General features: G+C 32.1%; 1 protein-coding gene across 1 annotated transcript; it reads left to right on the top strand.

Annotated features, from left to right (window-relative positions):
- Positions 1-12,843: 12,843 nt before the first annotated feature.
- LOC145003769 (endonuclease/exonuclease/phosphatase family protein) lies at positions 12,844-14,860 on the top strand. Its single transcript, XM_078962681.1, has 4 exons — positions 12,844-13,458; positions 13,656-13,807; positions 13,886-13,996; positions 14,112-14,860. Exons 1-4 carry the CDS (start codon positions 12,867-12,869, stop codon positions 14,688-14,690), a joined length of 1,434 nt encoding a protein of 477 aa, XP_078818807.1. The 5' UTR covers positions 12,844-12,866; the 3' UTR covers positions 14,691-14,860.
- The last annotated feature ends 2,118 nt before the right edge of the window (positions 14,861-16,978 follow it).

Below are 16,978 nucleotides of genomic sequence, written 5' to 3'. Positions count from 1 at the left end.
AAAATCTACGAGAAATAGAGCTTTTGGGTTAGAATTTATGCCCGCGTAAAGTCCGGTTTTTCGCTAAACCACTTGTAAGTTAGGTTATACTTACCCTGCTTTAAGTATAACTTATGTTTAAGTTCATTATCATTATTATGAACCTATAAACAATATTTATCAGCGATTCCAAGTTGTTATACTGATTATTCTACTTACGGGGATGATGACAAGGCTAAATTTAGTGAGGTGTTTAAAGCAGACCTTCCAAACAGTATACTCTATATACCAAACAGACCTTACCCCTGATATGATCTTACATGGTTGTCCCTTATCAGCTATAGCTCAGTAGACTTCGAATTAGTAAAGAATCTAGACTAATAATTAGTCACAAGAAATATTAGACTAAGACTTATTGATAATGATACTAGGTTACGTCAAAGGAAAAAAAGACACTTGCTAGAAGCGAAGCGTTGTCCGAGTTTCGTGTCATCACTTTATCAAGTTAGTTAATAGTTACTTTCATCTTATACATAGATATGATGTATCTAATTAAATAACTGCTTTATATGCTTACGTGCAAAGATGCTATGTGTTAGATGAAATGTTATAAAGATAAGTTTCTATGATTTATACCGTATATGTATTTTTTATAAATATCATACATTCGGTAACAAATGGTAATGAAAGATACCATAGTATGATTAAAGATAGGGTGTCATAGTATGATAAAAAAAAAAGTAGGCAATGATAGAATGCCACGAATTTGGAATTTTTATTTTACCAACGATGTAGTCACTTAGCAAAGTATATGTGACAACTACCAGACTAACTGATGATAACCCTGTAGAACACTGGCATCTATGGATGTAGTGCATATTAGATAGAAACTTGCGGCTATGGATTTAGTGCCTATTAGATAGATAGTGGAAGCTATGAACTTAGTGCATATTAGATAAATATTGGCAGCTATGAACTTAGTGCCTATTAGATAAATATTGACAGCTAAAGACTTATTGCCTATAAGATAAACATCGACAACGATGGACTTTGTGCCTAAACACCGACATCGATGGACTGCGTGCCTAAATACTAGCAACGATGGACTTTGTGCCTATTCATTAGGACAAATCCTTAGGAATAAAAATCGAAAGAAACCTACTGACATGTATTGCATAGAAATCCCTATAACAGTACTGTGAGCAACGGTGATTAAGATGACCCTTAGGATAAATCCTTAGAGAAGAATAAAGAGTAAATCGGGGATGGGTACTTGGGTTAATTGTTTGATAATTAAACACATTAATTATATTATTGTGGGTTATATACTCACTAGGTTTTCCAACTTGACCCACTCAGTTTATTTGTATCACATGTATCAATGCGAAGATACATTACACTGAGAGATTAAGGGATATGTACATCATTAGTGTAAATTACTCTAATGTCTATTTATGCTAGTGTTTTGCGTCAGTTATGAAATCTCAAGTCTTGAAAAGATATCAATATCGAACATTTCTTAAAAAATGGCTAATGTTAATATTATCTCACAATGAAATAATATTTTTGTGATCAATTCCACAACAAAAGAAATACAATGTTTTAAAAATAAGCATAAATAAAACTTTTAAAATGACCGTAAAATTAGGGATGTCACAGTTGATATCAAATCATTAGTTTAAGAGAACTAGGAATTTGTAGGATTTTTAGACTTAAATTTAGAATGTTAAGCATTGTTTGTGAGATGAGTGTGTGTTATATTTAGGAAATATGCCTGAATAGACACGATCATTAGCTTATTTTTGGAAAGATATCTAAATTGCTTTTATGTGCTAAATGATTTATGGTATAGCTATAAGATGCGATATATGCTTTAGGATGCTATTTTTTGACCGAATCTATTGGAAATTTTATGTGTTCAAGTTTCTAAACGTATAATTATGGTATTAGAACTGTCATATAACTTTTCAGAGCAATAAAGAGGATTCTGTGTCTAAACCTTCCCTATCTTAATATTCTCGTCTCCGTATATTGAATGTCTGCTTCAATGTATAGAATGTCATGGTGAGGACATGAAGCGGATTAAGAAACGACAATGGAAACCAGCAGCCTGAACCTTGAGTCACAATCGAGCGTGAACCAAAAGTTATGCCAACAATTGGCCCTATCATAATGGAAGAAGTTCAGGCAATGATGTAAACCATGTTAGACTGGGCAAATGGAGGAAATAAGGAGGCTTACAATAGTGAATGATACTATCGGAAGATATCGATGATAAAACTTTTGGTGTAATTCCTAAATCGTCCCATCGTTTCCACCACCAACCGAGTTGAAGCATAATTGATGTTGAAGATACACATGGAGAGAGTCCTAGTAGAGTCTAAGGAAATTTTTATTCTGACACATTCATATGTGTTAAATCGTTTTGTGATTTTAGGAAATAAAAACTTGGGAACTGTTAGGCAATTCTTGGGGCGAGTATGAGTAGGTGTGAAAGGTAGTAGAGGCCTATACTACCGGAAGCACATGACTCACACTTGGATCAGGGAAAGTCACAAGGTTACTAAGGCATTAGTAGTTAAGTTTGTTTTGTTTGTTTCCGTCATTGCCATTGTTTGGTAATGAATATGAAGATGAATGTTATTCCAACCCTAGTGGTCATATCAAATTGAGTCTATCTTGAGAATAAGTCTGTGAAATAAGTTACTTGGTTTAAATAACCATGTTCGATGTAGTATCTGACTCAAGTTAGGAGTTTAAAGGAAAGGATAATCAAAGCAATCGACAGAAGTGTCGCAACCGTCGATAAATCTAAGTAGCATGTAGCTAGAATTACTACCTGCGGTAATGTGATTATATCACATTAGAACATGAAGGAAGGTGTCATCCATTATGGAGTTTGACTCAAGAGATCTAAGTTTAGCCATTGCATCATACGACGAAAGGAAATTAGATGCACAACCCATCAGTTTGTTACGGTAATCAAGGTAAAGACCTTATCTTAAGTTAAGTCTATTTAAGAAGGAGCATGAGTCTCCAATAAGAATACACTAATTCTTCAAAACATGTAGCTCGGTCTGCCAACTACACCTGTGTATACATCGAGTAGCATTACTCTGATACAAGCTACCTGCTTAGCCTAAGAATACACTTATTCTTCACAAGATGTAGCTTGGTCTGCCGACTACACTTGTGTATACATCGAGTATCATTACTCCGATACTGGCTACTTGCTTAGCCTAAGAATACACTTATTCTTCAAAACATGTAGCTTCATCCACCGACTACACTTATGTATACATCGAGTATCATTACTCTGATACAAGCTACCTGCTTAGCCTAGGAATACACTTATTCTTCACAACATGTAGCTCGGTCCGCCGACTACACTTGTGTATACATCGAGTATCAGTACTCCGATACAGACTACCTGTTTAGCCTAAGAGTACACTTATTCTTCAAAACATGTTGCCCGATCTTCTGAATACACTTGTGTATACATCAAGTATCATTACTCCAACACAGGATACCCGCTTAGCCTAAGAATACAATAAATCTTCACAACATGTAGCTAGGTCTGCCAACTACACTTGTGTATACATCGAGTATCATTACTCAGATACATGCTACCCGCTTACCCTAAGAATACAATTATTCTTGAAAACATGTAGCACGATCCACTGACTACACTTGTCTATACATCAAGTATCATTATTTCGACACAAATTACCCACTTAGCCAACGAACATACTTCTTGTTCATAAAACCTATAGCTTGCCCAATAGGTTACAAATATGACAAATATTAATCCAACATTCATCGGATGGAAAACTATATTTGTGGGATGCATAATCCAATTGATTCAGAATAAAGTTCGCAATTATCTAAATCCATTAAGAAATTAACGATTCCCAGAAGTAACAAACATCATCGACGACAATAACAACACACAACGACATTTCGCACCAAAAAAACCAATGTCCCAAAAAGACCAACCATAAAACAGTAATCGGTTTGGCACACAAGCAAAAGAACAAGTTCATGTTTACCTAAAAACCAACAAAAGAGAGCATAACTGATTCACATAACTAACACAATCAAGATTTAATAATGAGTTGGGCATGCAATAAACCGTTCTCCTGAAGATAAGTTTCGTAATTAGCCTTGGACAAGAGTTTTTTGATTTTCCAGCAAAGCAACCTTGGCCATAACGTCTCGGTGACGTATTTACAGATCGGCATACATCTCCCCGGCCTTAACCAACATGTCTTCACTTGCAAGCTTCATACCCTCTGCAACCCGCAAATTCACCTCCACATCCAAAAAACAATCTCGTAAGGTTAATAACCTGTCAAAAAACTTGAGATCCCGCCCAAGTATGGTAGAAATAATTTTTTCAGAACAGATTATAAAACGACATGCCTTTTCCAATTCTTCCTAAAAAAGTAGACAAGAAGGGCACCCATCTATAGGAACTAGGAAAATGGCATTAGTGAAACAAAATACTATATTAAAACCTAAAACATAGGTGTGAGCACATAAAGCATAGGCAAAGTATCTACGTACCAACCGGTTCAAGGGCAACGTGATCCAAAGATAAATGAGAAGCGCAATGAGGGCCTGCCTCGGAAATTTTATGAAAAAATTGCTCAAATTGATCGGGTGAAAGGATTTGCCTACGCTTCAAATCAGGAGAGCCAATTTCTAGGGGCAACACTCCTGCTAAGCTGGAGGAAACAACATAAGAAGAACCAATCACAGGATAAGAAATATTCAGAAGTTGATCAATAGAAAACACACTCGGCCCAAACCCTGGAAGTGTAACGCGAGACTCGGGTATCGAAATCATCGGGTCCACATCTTAATCCAGAATCATATAATCTACTACAATGGACTCAGGAGAAATGTCACCAACCAAATATGATGTCAGATGAAAGTAGCATTTACCCCCATCTACAACAATACATGAGCATAGAGAAAACACCCAAAGGCAATATTTATACCAGGAGATTACCCAAGACCAAGGAAAAAAGAAAGTATACCAAATCTAGCAAAAAGGTAAGACAAACTTGCATGACATACAGATAACACAGGCAGTTGACATCAAGCCTTCTAAAATGGGCTTATATAACACAAAGCAAGTACAACTTCCGACAGAAATGCGCTTTTCACACAAAAATGATAAAATAAAGGCACAAAAGCACGTAGATCAGCATACAAAGACACCAAATCATCACCAAGCGGAACACAACAAGGAACAAACGGTAGACACAAGCTATGCATATCCACCCAACAAAACTTACTTTTCCAGATACCACTGGAGCGAGACAAATTTGGGGAAAGGGACAATGATGACTGTTGAAAGAAAACCAATCTCCATACTTCTTCAAGCGGGCCCAATCATGAAAATAGGCCCATCCCAACACATAACAAATGGGCCTAGCTTAACATATCATAAATGGGCCTATCCTAACATATAATAAATGGGCCTAACCCAAAATACATATGTAAGAGTCACAAAGACAACTAACATCCTACATAGTATAGTGAGAAGACTCACATGTCTCACAAAATCGACTACACCATAAGTCAAAGCTACACTACCAGTGCTATAACATAGCTATCGAATCAAACAGGGTCCAACCTTAGACTATGCTCTAAAACCGGTACATGACCATAATTCAACTTAAGTCAAAGTGAACAGTCCAAAATTGACTTTAGAGGGTCGCTACGTCGTGGCTTAATAAAGACAAAATAGTCGCGCGATACCCCCAACCGCCACGTGATGGCGCCTAATCACCATATCGTGGGAACCAGGCCAAAACAACTTAAAGGGTTAAGCCATTTTCCATCGATCAAATGAGTTCCAAAGCTCATATCTGTTTTTTTCTCATCATCCTAATGGATAAAGTTTCCAACTTTATCTATTAAGACATTCACTAAGCCCAAATCTCAATCCTAAGGTCCAAAAGACAACTTAATGCATTTGATTTAACCAAAAAGCACTTAGTCCATGAAGTCATCAATCCAAAACTCCCAAAAGGACTTCAAGGACCGTAATGATCCCTAAAAATGCAAACTTTATGGACATGCATACCTTATGCATGCCCTCTCCCAAATTTAGGTAAAAAAAATGCAATCTAACCTAAATTTCATGCAAGGTTCCCAAATCACCACAATTCCTTAGATCTATGAGATATAATGCTCTTGGAAAATAGAGAAACCATAAAGTTTCAAACTTTATCTCTTCAACCCACACAAACCACATAAAAAGGACCATAATATGACATAAAACCTAGATCTATAGAGAAAAACATCAAACAATGGAAACTTGAGGACTTACAAAGAGTCCATTTGATACACATAAGTGAAGGGGAAGTTTTTTTGGTTGAATCAAGGCACTAACTCTTCTCCTTTTTCCTTCAAAACCACCAAGAACTTGCAAAATGAGCACAAAAGCTTCAAAAGGGTTAGGTTTGGACAAGGAGTCATTTGAAGGAGATGGAGGCTGAGGGTGTAGGAAACCCTAGCCTAAATAAGGCTTAAAGTCTGGAAATTAGGGTTTGACTAAAATGGTCGCCACGTCGTGTCCAACTTAATGCTACGTCGTGGCACCCATTTAAGATGTGCGGTTTCAAACCAATCCGCCATGCTGTGATGATACCATCACCACGTTGTGGCTAAACATGTTTTCAAGCATAAATAAAATTCATACCTTAGGATTCGAATATTACATTTACATATATAAAATCGAAAAAAAAAGAATTGCAAACACAATTTATGAGGTGTTTGAGAGTTCATTTTATTCTCAAGAGTGATTTTGAAAAAAAAAAAGATTTTTTGAAAAAAAAAACACTTGTCACTAACTTTTTAAAAGTTTCATATTTTGTTTTGCCAAAAAAGTCAATTAAATTTAATATAGTTGATATCTTGCATTTTTTTTCTAGATGAATAGCTAAAAATCTCCAAGATGATATTTAGGATCCCAATTTTTTAGAAGATAATGATTTCCTTATTCAAAAACACCATATATATATATATATATATATATATATATATATATATATATATATATATATATATATATATATATATGATTACACTGAAGTGGTTATTCTTACGATTTTAGATTGAATCTTATGGTTTACAGTGTTCTTCTTGGGCAATCTTCTTCTCCGGTTCTTTTTGCTAAGCTCTTACTTTACTATGTTCTCCTTATTATTCTTCAATTTCTTGCATTTACTATGTTCTTATTATTTGTTATTATCGTGTTCTTGTTAAGAGGTCATGAAAAAAATTAATCAATCTACTTTAAGCATATTAGTTTCATTCATTTAGTTACAGAAACAAAATTATACCCTTTATATCGATTTTTTAATGTGTTAACCTATATTTGTCAAGAGAAAGCCATAAAAGTTGTTTTAATACATGATGACAAACCTAGTGGAACATACCAAAAGCAGGATAAAGAAGTTTTTTTTTTTTTATTTTTATTTTTTTATTGTTACACTTCAACTTGCATGAACAAACACGTATCTGTTGTTCCAAGGTTTTCAATAACTCTTTTATACATATTATCATAATATTCGATCAAATTTTATAATTTTATATTATTGAATTTGTTTATATCAATATTTTAGTTTCAAAATCATCATTATACTATAAGACTTTACCGACGTGGTGTCACTTATGTTATTTGATCATGACACAAAGAAACTTCTGGAAAAAAAAACACACAATAGTTGCTTCTAAATTTTAATAAGGTTATCGATACTAACTTCATTTATATAAAACTAATTTTTTCTTTTTGTCTGTTTATTTTTATAACCTTTAATTTTTTCATTTTTAGGAGGGTAATATGAAGATTTATCCATTTGCTTTAAAATTACTTTTAAATAAAAAGTTGGCGTTCAAAATCCAAATTTCTCATTATAATTTGAAAAACAATGTTGATGGTTATGCAATCTCAAACTTCAATGTTGATAATAAAATCACGGTTGAATTGGAAAAAGAAAATTAACATCGAACATATAACATTCTTTTACGAAACATACTACAGACACTACACTTATTATATCCGTTTTTTATATTGTAGTTGATCAACTAATATAAATCTATTTACTACAAATATAGGCGCTGTAATCCGATTTGTTTAACGTTTTATCGGTGAAATTCAGATGTCAAGACACATTAAATTTAAAGATTTTAAATATAATATAACTAAATCTAATAATTTAAGTACTTTAAAATATTATTAACTTTTAGATTGACATATGAATTTATTGTGTATATTTAGGACGTGGTTTCGTTTACTGGTGATAACGTCATACTCGCTTCGAATCTTGATAAAAGTATTGCAACAAGTCCGCCAACTTAGTGGACATCCTTTAAAAACACAACTTGGAAGATGTTTATGATATTGATAATTTGGAAACAATGTCATCAACCAAACGATCATTAGCATCAATGACATACCGTACTTCTGGAGAAAGCAGGCCAAAACTGTTAACTCCAAAGAAAGAAAAATAATATATGATTTTCATGATTTTATATGAGTAGTTGAGTGATTTGAGTACGATTGATTTCATATTATGTTTACATATTATTTGGTTTTTAGGTTTGGTTTTTTATTACTTTGTTTCATAGTATTCGTTTTTCGGGTTAGAATTTTGATCATTTAAATACATTTTGAGTTTTATGAAATATTAAATTATTCATCTATTTTCCTTTTGGGTTTAAACTCATGAATTTAGAATTTTAATCATTTTTTAATCTATTAATCTGTTTGAATGTGAATTTGTCAGCATTATTACAATGTTATTCATTACAACTTCAATATAAATATTAACAAACTACAACTTTTTATGAAATTATAAACATTTATAAATCTTCTAACCATTCTAAAACAATTATTTTATAGTTCCTTGTGAATTTATTGATAAATTTATTAGTAAACATCTACCATTGAAATATTATTATTTTTAGATATCAATGATATCCCAAATTTTACAGATTTAAATAATAAAACCCATTACAATGATGCTTGAGAGAGGCGAAGACTAAGGGAGCGTTTGGTTCGCAAAATGTTTTTGGAAGTAATGAAATTTATCAAAAGAATTTGAATCTGAAGGAATTGTAATCTGAATGTATTAGGAGCTGCAATACGTTTGGTTGACATGGAATGAAATATGTTTTTTGTTTGCTATGCTGATTTTAGAAATGAATTGAAAAATAAATTTTGTAATATGATAGAAATACCCTTAATAGTATTGTGCAACTAGTTATATATTTTTTTAATAAACATGACGATCTTTTATTTAATTACAACATTTTTATTGAACTCTTCATCAAAATTTAAAATAAAATAAAAAAAAGTTTATCAAATAGAAATGTCGATGAAATTGAAAAACTAAATAATTTGTCAATTTTGTGAAATTAGTGGTTACTAGTAATAAATTTTAAATAATGTAAAGATTTTTGTCATTTTCTCAAAGAATGCAAACATAAATGGTAAAAAGAGGGAAAACAAAAAAAAGTTATAAGAAAAAAAAAAAAAAAAAAAAAAAAGGCAAAAGTCATAGATGGTTTTTTTTTTTTTTTTTTTTTTTTTTTTTTTGTAAACTTATCTCATAGATAACTGGAGGATAATCTGTAAGTTAAAATAAAGATAATGAATTGAATTTACATTCTTGATGCACGGTGGAGGAATTAGAATTATTTTAAATGGGGAATTAAACAATAATTATGGAAATCTAATTCCATTCCTTTGGTAACCCAAACATAATCTCCAAATGATTTTAGTTTCTAATTCCTTCTAATTCCTTAAGAATCATGTGAAACAAACACACCCTAAGACGTTTACATTTTTTGAAAGGGAACTTCCCTAACGAGGGTTTTCGAACCAGCTTTCGCGCACCGACTAATCTCTGTTGCGAACATAAGGCTATGTCTCATGCACTGGAGTCATTGCAGGCGAACCTCCATAGTCACGGAGGTTGAGTAGTGTCAGGATATGAACATGGGTCAATAGGTTATCCACCATATCTTCCACATGTTTTACTAAGTCACCACAACCCAAGTATAAGACATTTACATTTACAAAATAGAAGATTGAATTATATGTCTAAAAGAGAAACTTTATTTCATCATCTAAAGCAATACATATATATTTTTTTATTGTGTTTCACTTATACATTTTCCACCCTCAGATCAAATTGTTTACATCATCTTGACCAATGTTTGGTCAAACACATTGTCTATCAATGTTTCCGCTCAAACTTTCACCAATTTCTGTTATACCTAAAATAAAATTCAAATCCTCCCCAAATTTAAAGGCATAACTTATTCACTAACCATCCTATATGTTTGCAAATCAATATGATATATCTTCTTAATTATTATATTTCTTTCTCAGTGTACATCGATGGTACCAAAATTCATCAAGGGCAAAATAGTAACCTTGTATTTAATTCTTATTAATATAGTAAATACTTCCAATTTTGAAGATAATAATTGGTCTCATACATGTTAAATAACAATTGCTCGATTTCCAACTATCTAACTCAATAACTTTATGTAATTATTCTTAACCTTACCTTTTTCTATAACGTTATTGATTAGATTTACTATAACTAAGCTTAAATTGCAGAGATTTTTACTTGAAAGTGATGAGCATTAGTTGATGTTATTATTGAAGCTTGAGCATGATGCAAAACTCAAAATCCCTTAGTGGTAATATCCTACATACTTAATAATTGATTATTTCGACAAAAGTACTTTCCATTAACTTTGATAACAAATTTTTAGAATTAAGAATATTTTTATGATTATAAATTTGTTTTCTCTACTCACTTATACTTATCATCCTAAAGATGAGAAAAGATTAACCATGTCTATATTGAAAAGTGCCAAAAAGATCTTATTGGTCATACATTTCTAACATGATCTTCAAATGTTCTTTGTTTTATGTTCGTTTTTGTGTATTTGATTTGTTTCTTCAAGAAACTCAGTTTTCTATTAATTTTGATAACAAATTTGTTGAATTAAGCATACTTTTATGATTATAAATTTGTCCATTTTCTATTGTTAAATCAAGTGTAAATGAATTTTAACAATCATTAAATTTCATATTCTATAATGTAATTTATGTACTGATTAATCAAATAATAATACATATCCAAGTGGTCGGGTACCTCCAAGACAATAAGCAAACATGTAAATTATATCCATTTTCACAATATTGTAATTTTTTACTGGATTTAAAAGAACAATTACTTCTTTCACTTGATTTAGATAATTGATTACTCATATAAGGTTGTAATAAAATAAAATTCTGATAAATTAAAAAAATCGTTCAGCAAAACCTTACAGTTTTGAAATTTATCGGAAATTTGGTTATATGTCACGTTAGGCTTCTTTTTGTGTTGTCATGTTTGTTGATTTGGATATGTAGGATTCATTTGAAGTTCAATTTCTCTACAATAATGTTAATGTTCACATCCAAGTGGAAACACTCACAACTAGTAAGCATTCTAAAAGATTTTTTACTTACATGAATCAAAACTGTTAATTTAAGTGGTTAATTTGTTCTCATGGATGCCACACCGGTTGTTACTATATAGACCTTCTAGCAGTCTAAAGAAGAATCCTAACGGCTTTATGAAGAATTTTGTTGCGTTTTCAATGAAGTATCACTCTGTTAACATTCTTCTCTGTAGTTCGTTCTCTTATTTTCGATATAGATGTGTGTCACAACAATAAGACTAAAAAGGGTGTTAGTGACCATTAAAGATGAAAATGTAATATATAATTTAAGAATAATATATAATGTAAATTGTAGATTTATGATATTTATTCAAATGAAAATATATTGTTTAATTGTTAGGTTACATATCTGTTTTATATATATATATATATATATATATATATATATATATATATATATATATATATATATATATATATATATATATATATAATTTGATTTTGACAACTTTAATCTAAATTTCATAATTGAAGCAGGTAGGAAATATATGTGCTAACGATTTTGAATTTGTATTGCCCTATAGAAACTAATCGTAGCCTCACAGACCATTCCCTCATATCTCATTAGGTCTTAACATATCCCACAATTCAGCGACAAGAAGTCATTGATGCACTTCTTTGAATCAATCATCTAAACCGAATTTCATTTGCTAGTTGGATGTAGTGATCAAAATGCAAGATTTGTGAAAGTTCATTATTATTTATAGTGTTAACCTTTAGCAAATTATGAAACTAATATTATATTTTTGTTCATAACATTTTTTTTTTGTAATAATTTATTTGATCGGAAGATATGTATGTGATTGGGTGAGCTTGAAAAATTATATTTTAATTTTTATAAGGAATAAATACTTTGAAATTTACCAAATTACAATGTCTGAATTTGATGTTTATGATTATGATAATTCACTTTATTTATAATGTTTATCGAATTTCTTTGTAGAATTTAATATTATCCATACATGTAACAATTTATTGTTGTTTTTGGTTTTACAGGATCAATATGAAAATAGCCATATTAGCCTACATGGAGTTGGTACAAAGATCACATATATCATTTATATTAAAAAACATCATATTAAAAAACTAAATTACTGTGATATAAATATATAAAAAAAATTTATTTAATAAGTTTGGTTCAAAAACTCTAAAAATGAATCTAACTAATTTTTAATTAAAATTTGACAAAACCATCTATTAATTTGATATGTATTTAATTTATGTTCACACGTTCAACGCAGATCGTAATGTCGGAATAATAATAAAACTCATTTTATCATAATTTGTAAAAAAAATCATTTTATTTGCCAAAAGATGGAATTGATTTATGAACAAAAGATGGAATGGATTTCAAACGGTTGAAATTTGAATGGGGTGATCTTTCAAGAATCGACGAATACGAGAGACGCGGGCAAATGTTATCTTTCAAAATCGGACTCTCACTCTCAATCCCACCAACCAAAACCCTTTCGGTGCCGTTTCTCTTCAAGAACCCTAGAAAAACCCTAAACCCTTTTTTAATTTCAATCAAATCCATGGTTTCTTCATGGACCTGCTCTAAATGCACGTTCATCAATACCGATTCTCTAAAACCCAATTGCCAGATTTGCTCATCCTCACAGTCCCCACCGCCATTTTCGTCGTCATCAAACCAAGAAAAATGGTCTTGTAAAGCTTGCACTTTTTTAAACGTATATAAAGTGTCTAGCTGTGAAATCTGTGGGACTAGGAAGTCTTCGTCGAATTTGGGGCTTGACGATGAAGAATTGGAGGCGGGTTCCTCCGCTGTTGGCAATGTTTTCTTGCCTCTGTTACAAAGATGTAATAACGCTAAGAGGAAGATTCGCGATGACCCAGTTGAGATTGCTGACAATTCTATCGATTTGAGTGCGTCTCGTGGGTCAAAATCGGCCGATAAAAAGGTGGTTGATTCCGGTGAGTTCAAACTTCAAACTATTGTTGTTTATGATTTTTACTGGTAGGATTTTCATGTATGCAAATGTGTAATAGTTACTATGGAGTCAATTTCTTGTCATCTCATTTGTTTGTGTTTTCTTTTCATACCATAAAAAAGTAACCACAAAATATTGAAATGTGAAATGAGTAAAAGGTCCAAAATTCTGTATTTCCAGATGAAATTCAACCAAAAGTGGATCCAAGTCCAAGGAAGTTGAAGATCTTGAGTTACAATGTTTGGTTTGCAGAAGATATTGAGCTTCGAATAAGAATGAGAGCCATAGGTGACATTATACAGTTGCATACCCCAGATGTCATATGTTTGCAGGTATCCTCTTGCCATATAATCTATAACGTTTAAAGGGTATTATAGGTATTTGATAAAAAAAGAAAATATATCTTGTAGGAAGTCACTCCCGATATATATGCTATTTTTCAAAGATCCAATTGGTGGAAGTCGTATAAATGCTCACTTTCTTTTGAGAAGGCGATCACAAGGCCTTACTTCTGCATGCAGGTTAGCTTCATTCTTATCATATCACATTTTTGTTTTTATTTCAATTTAGTTTATTAAATATCAAATTGTCTATATTACCCTTCGCACATATTCTTACAAAATTCACACTTCACAGCTTAGCAAATTACCCGTGAAATCCTTCAACTGTAAGCAATTCAGTTATTCTGCAATGGGAAGAGAGTTATGCATCACAGAAGTTTCCCTCCAAGAAAACAACACCCCTTTAGTAATTGCCACCACCCATCTTGAAAGCCCATGCCCGGGCCCACCAAAGTGGGACCAAATGTACAGCAAAGAACGGGTCAAACAAGCAAACGAAGCCGTTGACTTTCTAAAGTCAAACCCGAACGTGATCTTTTGCGGTGATATGAATTGGGACGATAAATTAGACGGTGAGTTTCCGCTTCCGGACGGATGGAATGACGCGTGGACGGAATTGAATCCGAAAGAAATCGGTTGGACTTATGACACAAAGTCAAACCCAATGTTGACTGCTAATCGGAAACTGCAAAAAAGGCTCGATAGGTTTTTGATTTGTTTGCGGGATTTGAAGGCCGAGAGTGTTGTGATGGTTGGGACTAAACCGATTCCGGAGGTGACTTATTTGAAACAGAAGAAAGGCGGAAAGGAATTGGAGCTTCCGGTTTTGCCAAGTGATCATTTCGGTTTGTTGTTGACAATGTCGGCTCGGTGAAAGTGAATGTGAAAAGACTATTTTGTCCTTATGGTTTTGGATGGTGTCGTTTCTTTGTTTTTGTATCGGTTAGTAATCTTGGGTGTGTAGGGTTTTTGTGGATGGATTTTTTTCACGGGTATTGTGAAAATTTTGATGTGAATACGAATGCGTATCGATATTAGTAGTAATTCGTAATTAAATGTTGTGAAATTATAAAAGTAACGACTAATACTTTGTTATCAAAGACAAATAGGAATAGGATAACTAAAAACTTTGTTAATCAATTTAATCGGGAAACAGCGTAACAAAGTACCAAACTTTATAGTGCTTGTTTACCAGATTGCTATATGGACTTGGACTTATCTTATCCGAGTGCAACTCAAACTTGACTCAATGATGTAAACCAGAGTCGACACAAGCAAATTGCCCCATTTGACATTCAACTTTGTTAAATGAAATTCCATTTGACAACAAAATGTCTACCGTAGTTTGGTAGCCTAATCGGAAGTCATATACTATGTGTACATATAAACTAAATATCTTATTTAATAACAATGTTAAAAATGTGTTTAGTATGGTTAAAAATTCATTAACTCCATTCAATATTAGATATCGAAGTACTTATAACAAAATTTATGGGATGTTTAATGTTAATTAAAGCGTATAAATAGAAATTATATAATGTGAAACATTTGGGTAAATTTGGGTTTGATTTATTAAACTACCGTGATTTGTTATTTTTAAAGAATATTGTAAAAATCTATTGAAAAAAAAAAAAACTTTCATTCGTATATAGTATTTTTTTTTTTCAGAATGACGTAATCTTTTTCCTTGTAATTGAAAAGTATATGTTAAAGATTTAGTTGATGATTAACCTTTTCGTTATTAGGTTTTGTATGAATAGGGAGTTAAACTGTTTTGGACTAAATGAGTCTAATTTTCTACAAGAACCTAACTTTCATTGTAGCGCATTAGAAATATGACCACTCCACTACATATAATATGAACACATTTATGAAGAAATTTAGCCCATATGATCAGATTAATGCTCATCAATGCCTATAAATATCCTTTATCAGTACCACATCAAATTCATTCCAACTTATTATCAAACCCTAATATCCCCTAAACTTGCAACAACATGATGAATCATTCAAAGTTCATAATGATAGCCATGCTTCTTGCTTTAGTGTTCATGACACAAGCAACTAAAGAAGAATCATTGATCATTGATGATGAAAATCTGGATACCGAAAACATGGAAGCCCCAACATTAGAACCCGAGCAACAAGTCTTTCTAAGAACTAGTCGCTTTCTTGCCCAAAAACCACAAGCCACCAAAATAACATGTGACAAAAACCCTAGACTTTGTAGGGCAAAGGGAAGTCCAGGCCCTGATTGTTGCAAGAAGAAATGTGTTAATGTGATGAGTGACAATATGAATTGTGGGTTATGTGGGAAGAAATGTAAGTATTCTGAAATTTGTTGCAAAGGGAAGTGTGTCAACCCAAGATCGGATAAGAAGCATTGTGGGAGTTGTGGTAACAAGTGCATGAAAGGGAATGTATGCATGCATGGGATGTGTAGCTATGCCACTTAAAATATGAGTATTGTTCTTGTTATAATTTTTTAATTTACATTTATGTTGTATTTATTTGTTATCTTGATTTATGTTGTATTTATTTGTTGTCTTGAATATTATGAATTACGTTTTTTTATGCCCAACTTTGTAATCACTATATTTGGTATATGAAATGAAGATAAGAGTAAACGTCTTTTGATATAATATATATTAATATAATAAAATTATTTTAACATTTATCAAATGTTTTAGTTTATGCCGTGATAAGAGAATATTTTCCAGGAAGAGGAGAACTACAGGGGGGGGGGGGGGGGGGGGGGGGGGGAAACCTCCATACACCCATTGTCATGTTGCCCCTTGGTCTTGACGAAAATTAAAAATCAATTATAGAACACAATCAAATTATTAGTTTAAAGTCAGAATTAAGATAGAAAAAAAAAACAAATAAATAAACAAAAAAACAAAAGACGACCGATTCCGATTTTTGAACCAATGGATTGGAATTAGTGATTCCGTTCACATTTAAGGTAAATGCAACTTGATTGGGCCTTAACCGGGCCTATGTAAAAAATGTACTAGTATAGTACAATGTCATCGGGCCTATACTTATAGCTTTTATTGATCTTGGCTGGCAACTGCTTTGTGTACAAATTTATTTGATGGGACTTATTAATTCATAAAATTGTTAAAAAGTTTGTTATTCTAATCAAATAAGTATCTATTT

The sequence above is a fragment of the Lactuca saligna genome, chromosome 7, assembly GCF_052625555.1.
Source record: "Lactuca saligna cultivar CGN05327 chromosome 7, ASM5262555v1, whole genome shotgun sequence".
In the NCBI taxonomy this organism is placed as follows: Eukaryota; Viridiplantae; Streptophyta; class Magnoliopsida; order Asterales; family Asteraceae; genus Lactuca; species Lactuca saligna.
This window is presented reverse-complemented; position numbering and strand designations above follow the sequence as displayed.

Coding starts and splice junctions, on each gene's coding strand:
- LOC145003769 (XM_078962681.1), top strand. CDS start 12,867: ATGGATTTCAAACGGTTGAAATTTGAATGGGGTGATCTTTCAAGAATC. Junction 13,808..13,885: donor CAGATGTCATATGTTTGCAG/GTATCCTCTTGC, acceptor TATATCTTGTAG/GAAGTCACTCCCGATATATA. Junction 13,997..14,111: donor GGCCTTACTTCTGCATGCAG/GTTAGCTTCATT, acceptor CACACTTCACAG/CTTAGCAAATTACCCGTGAA.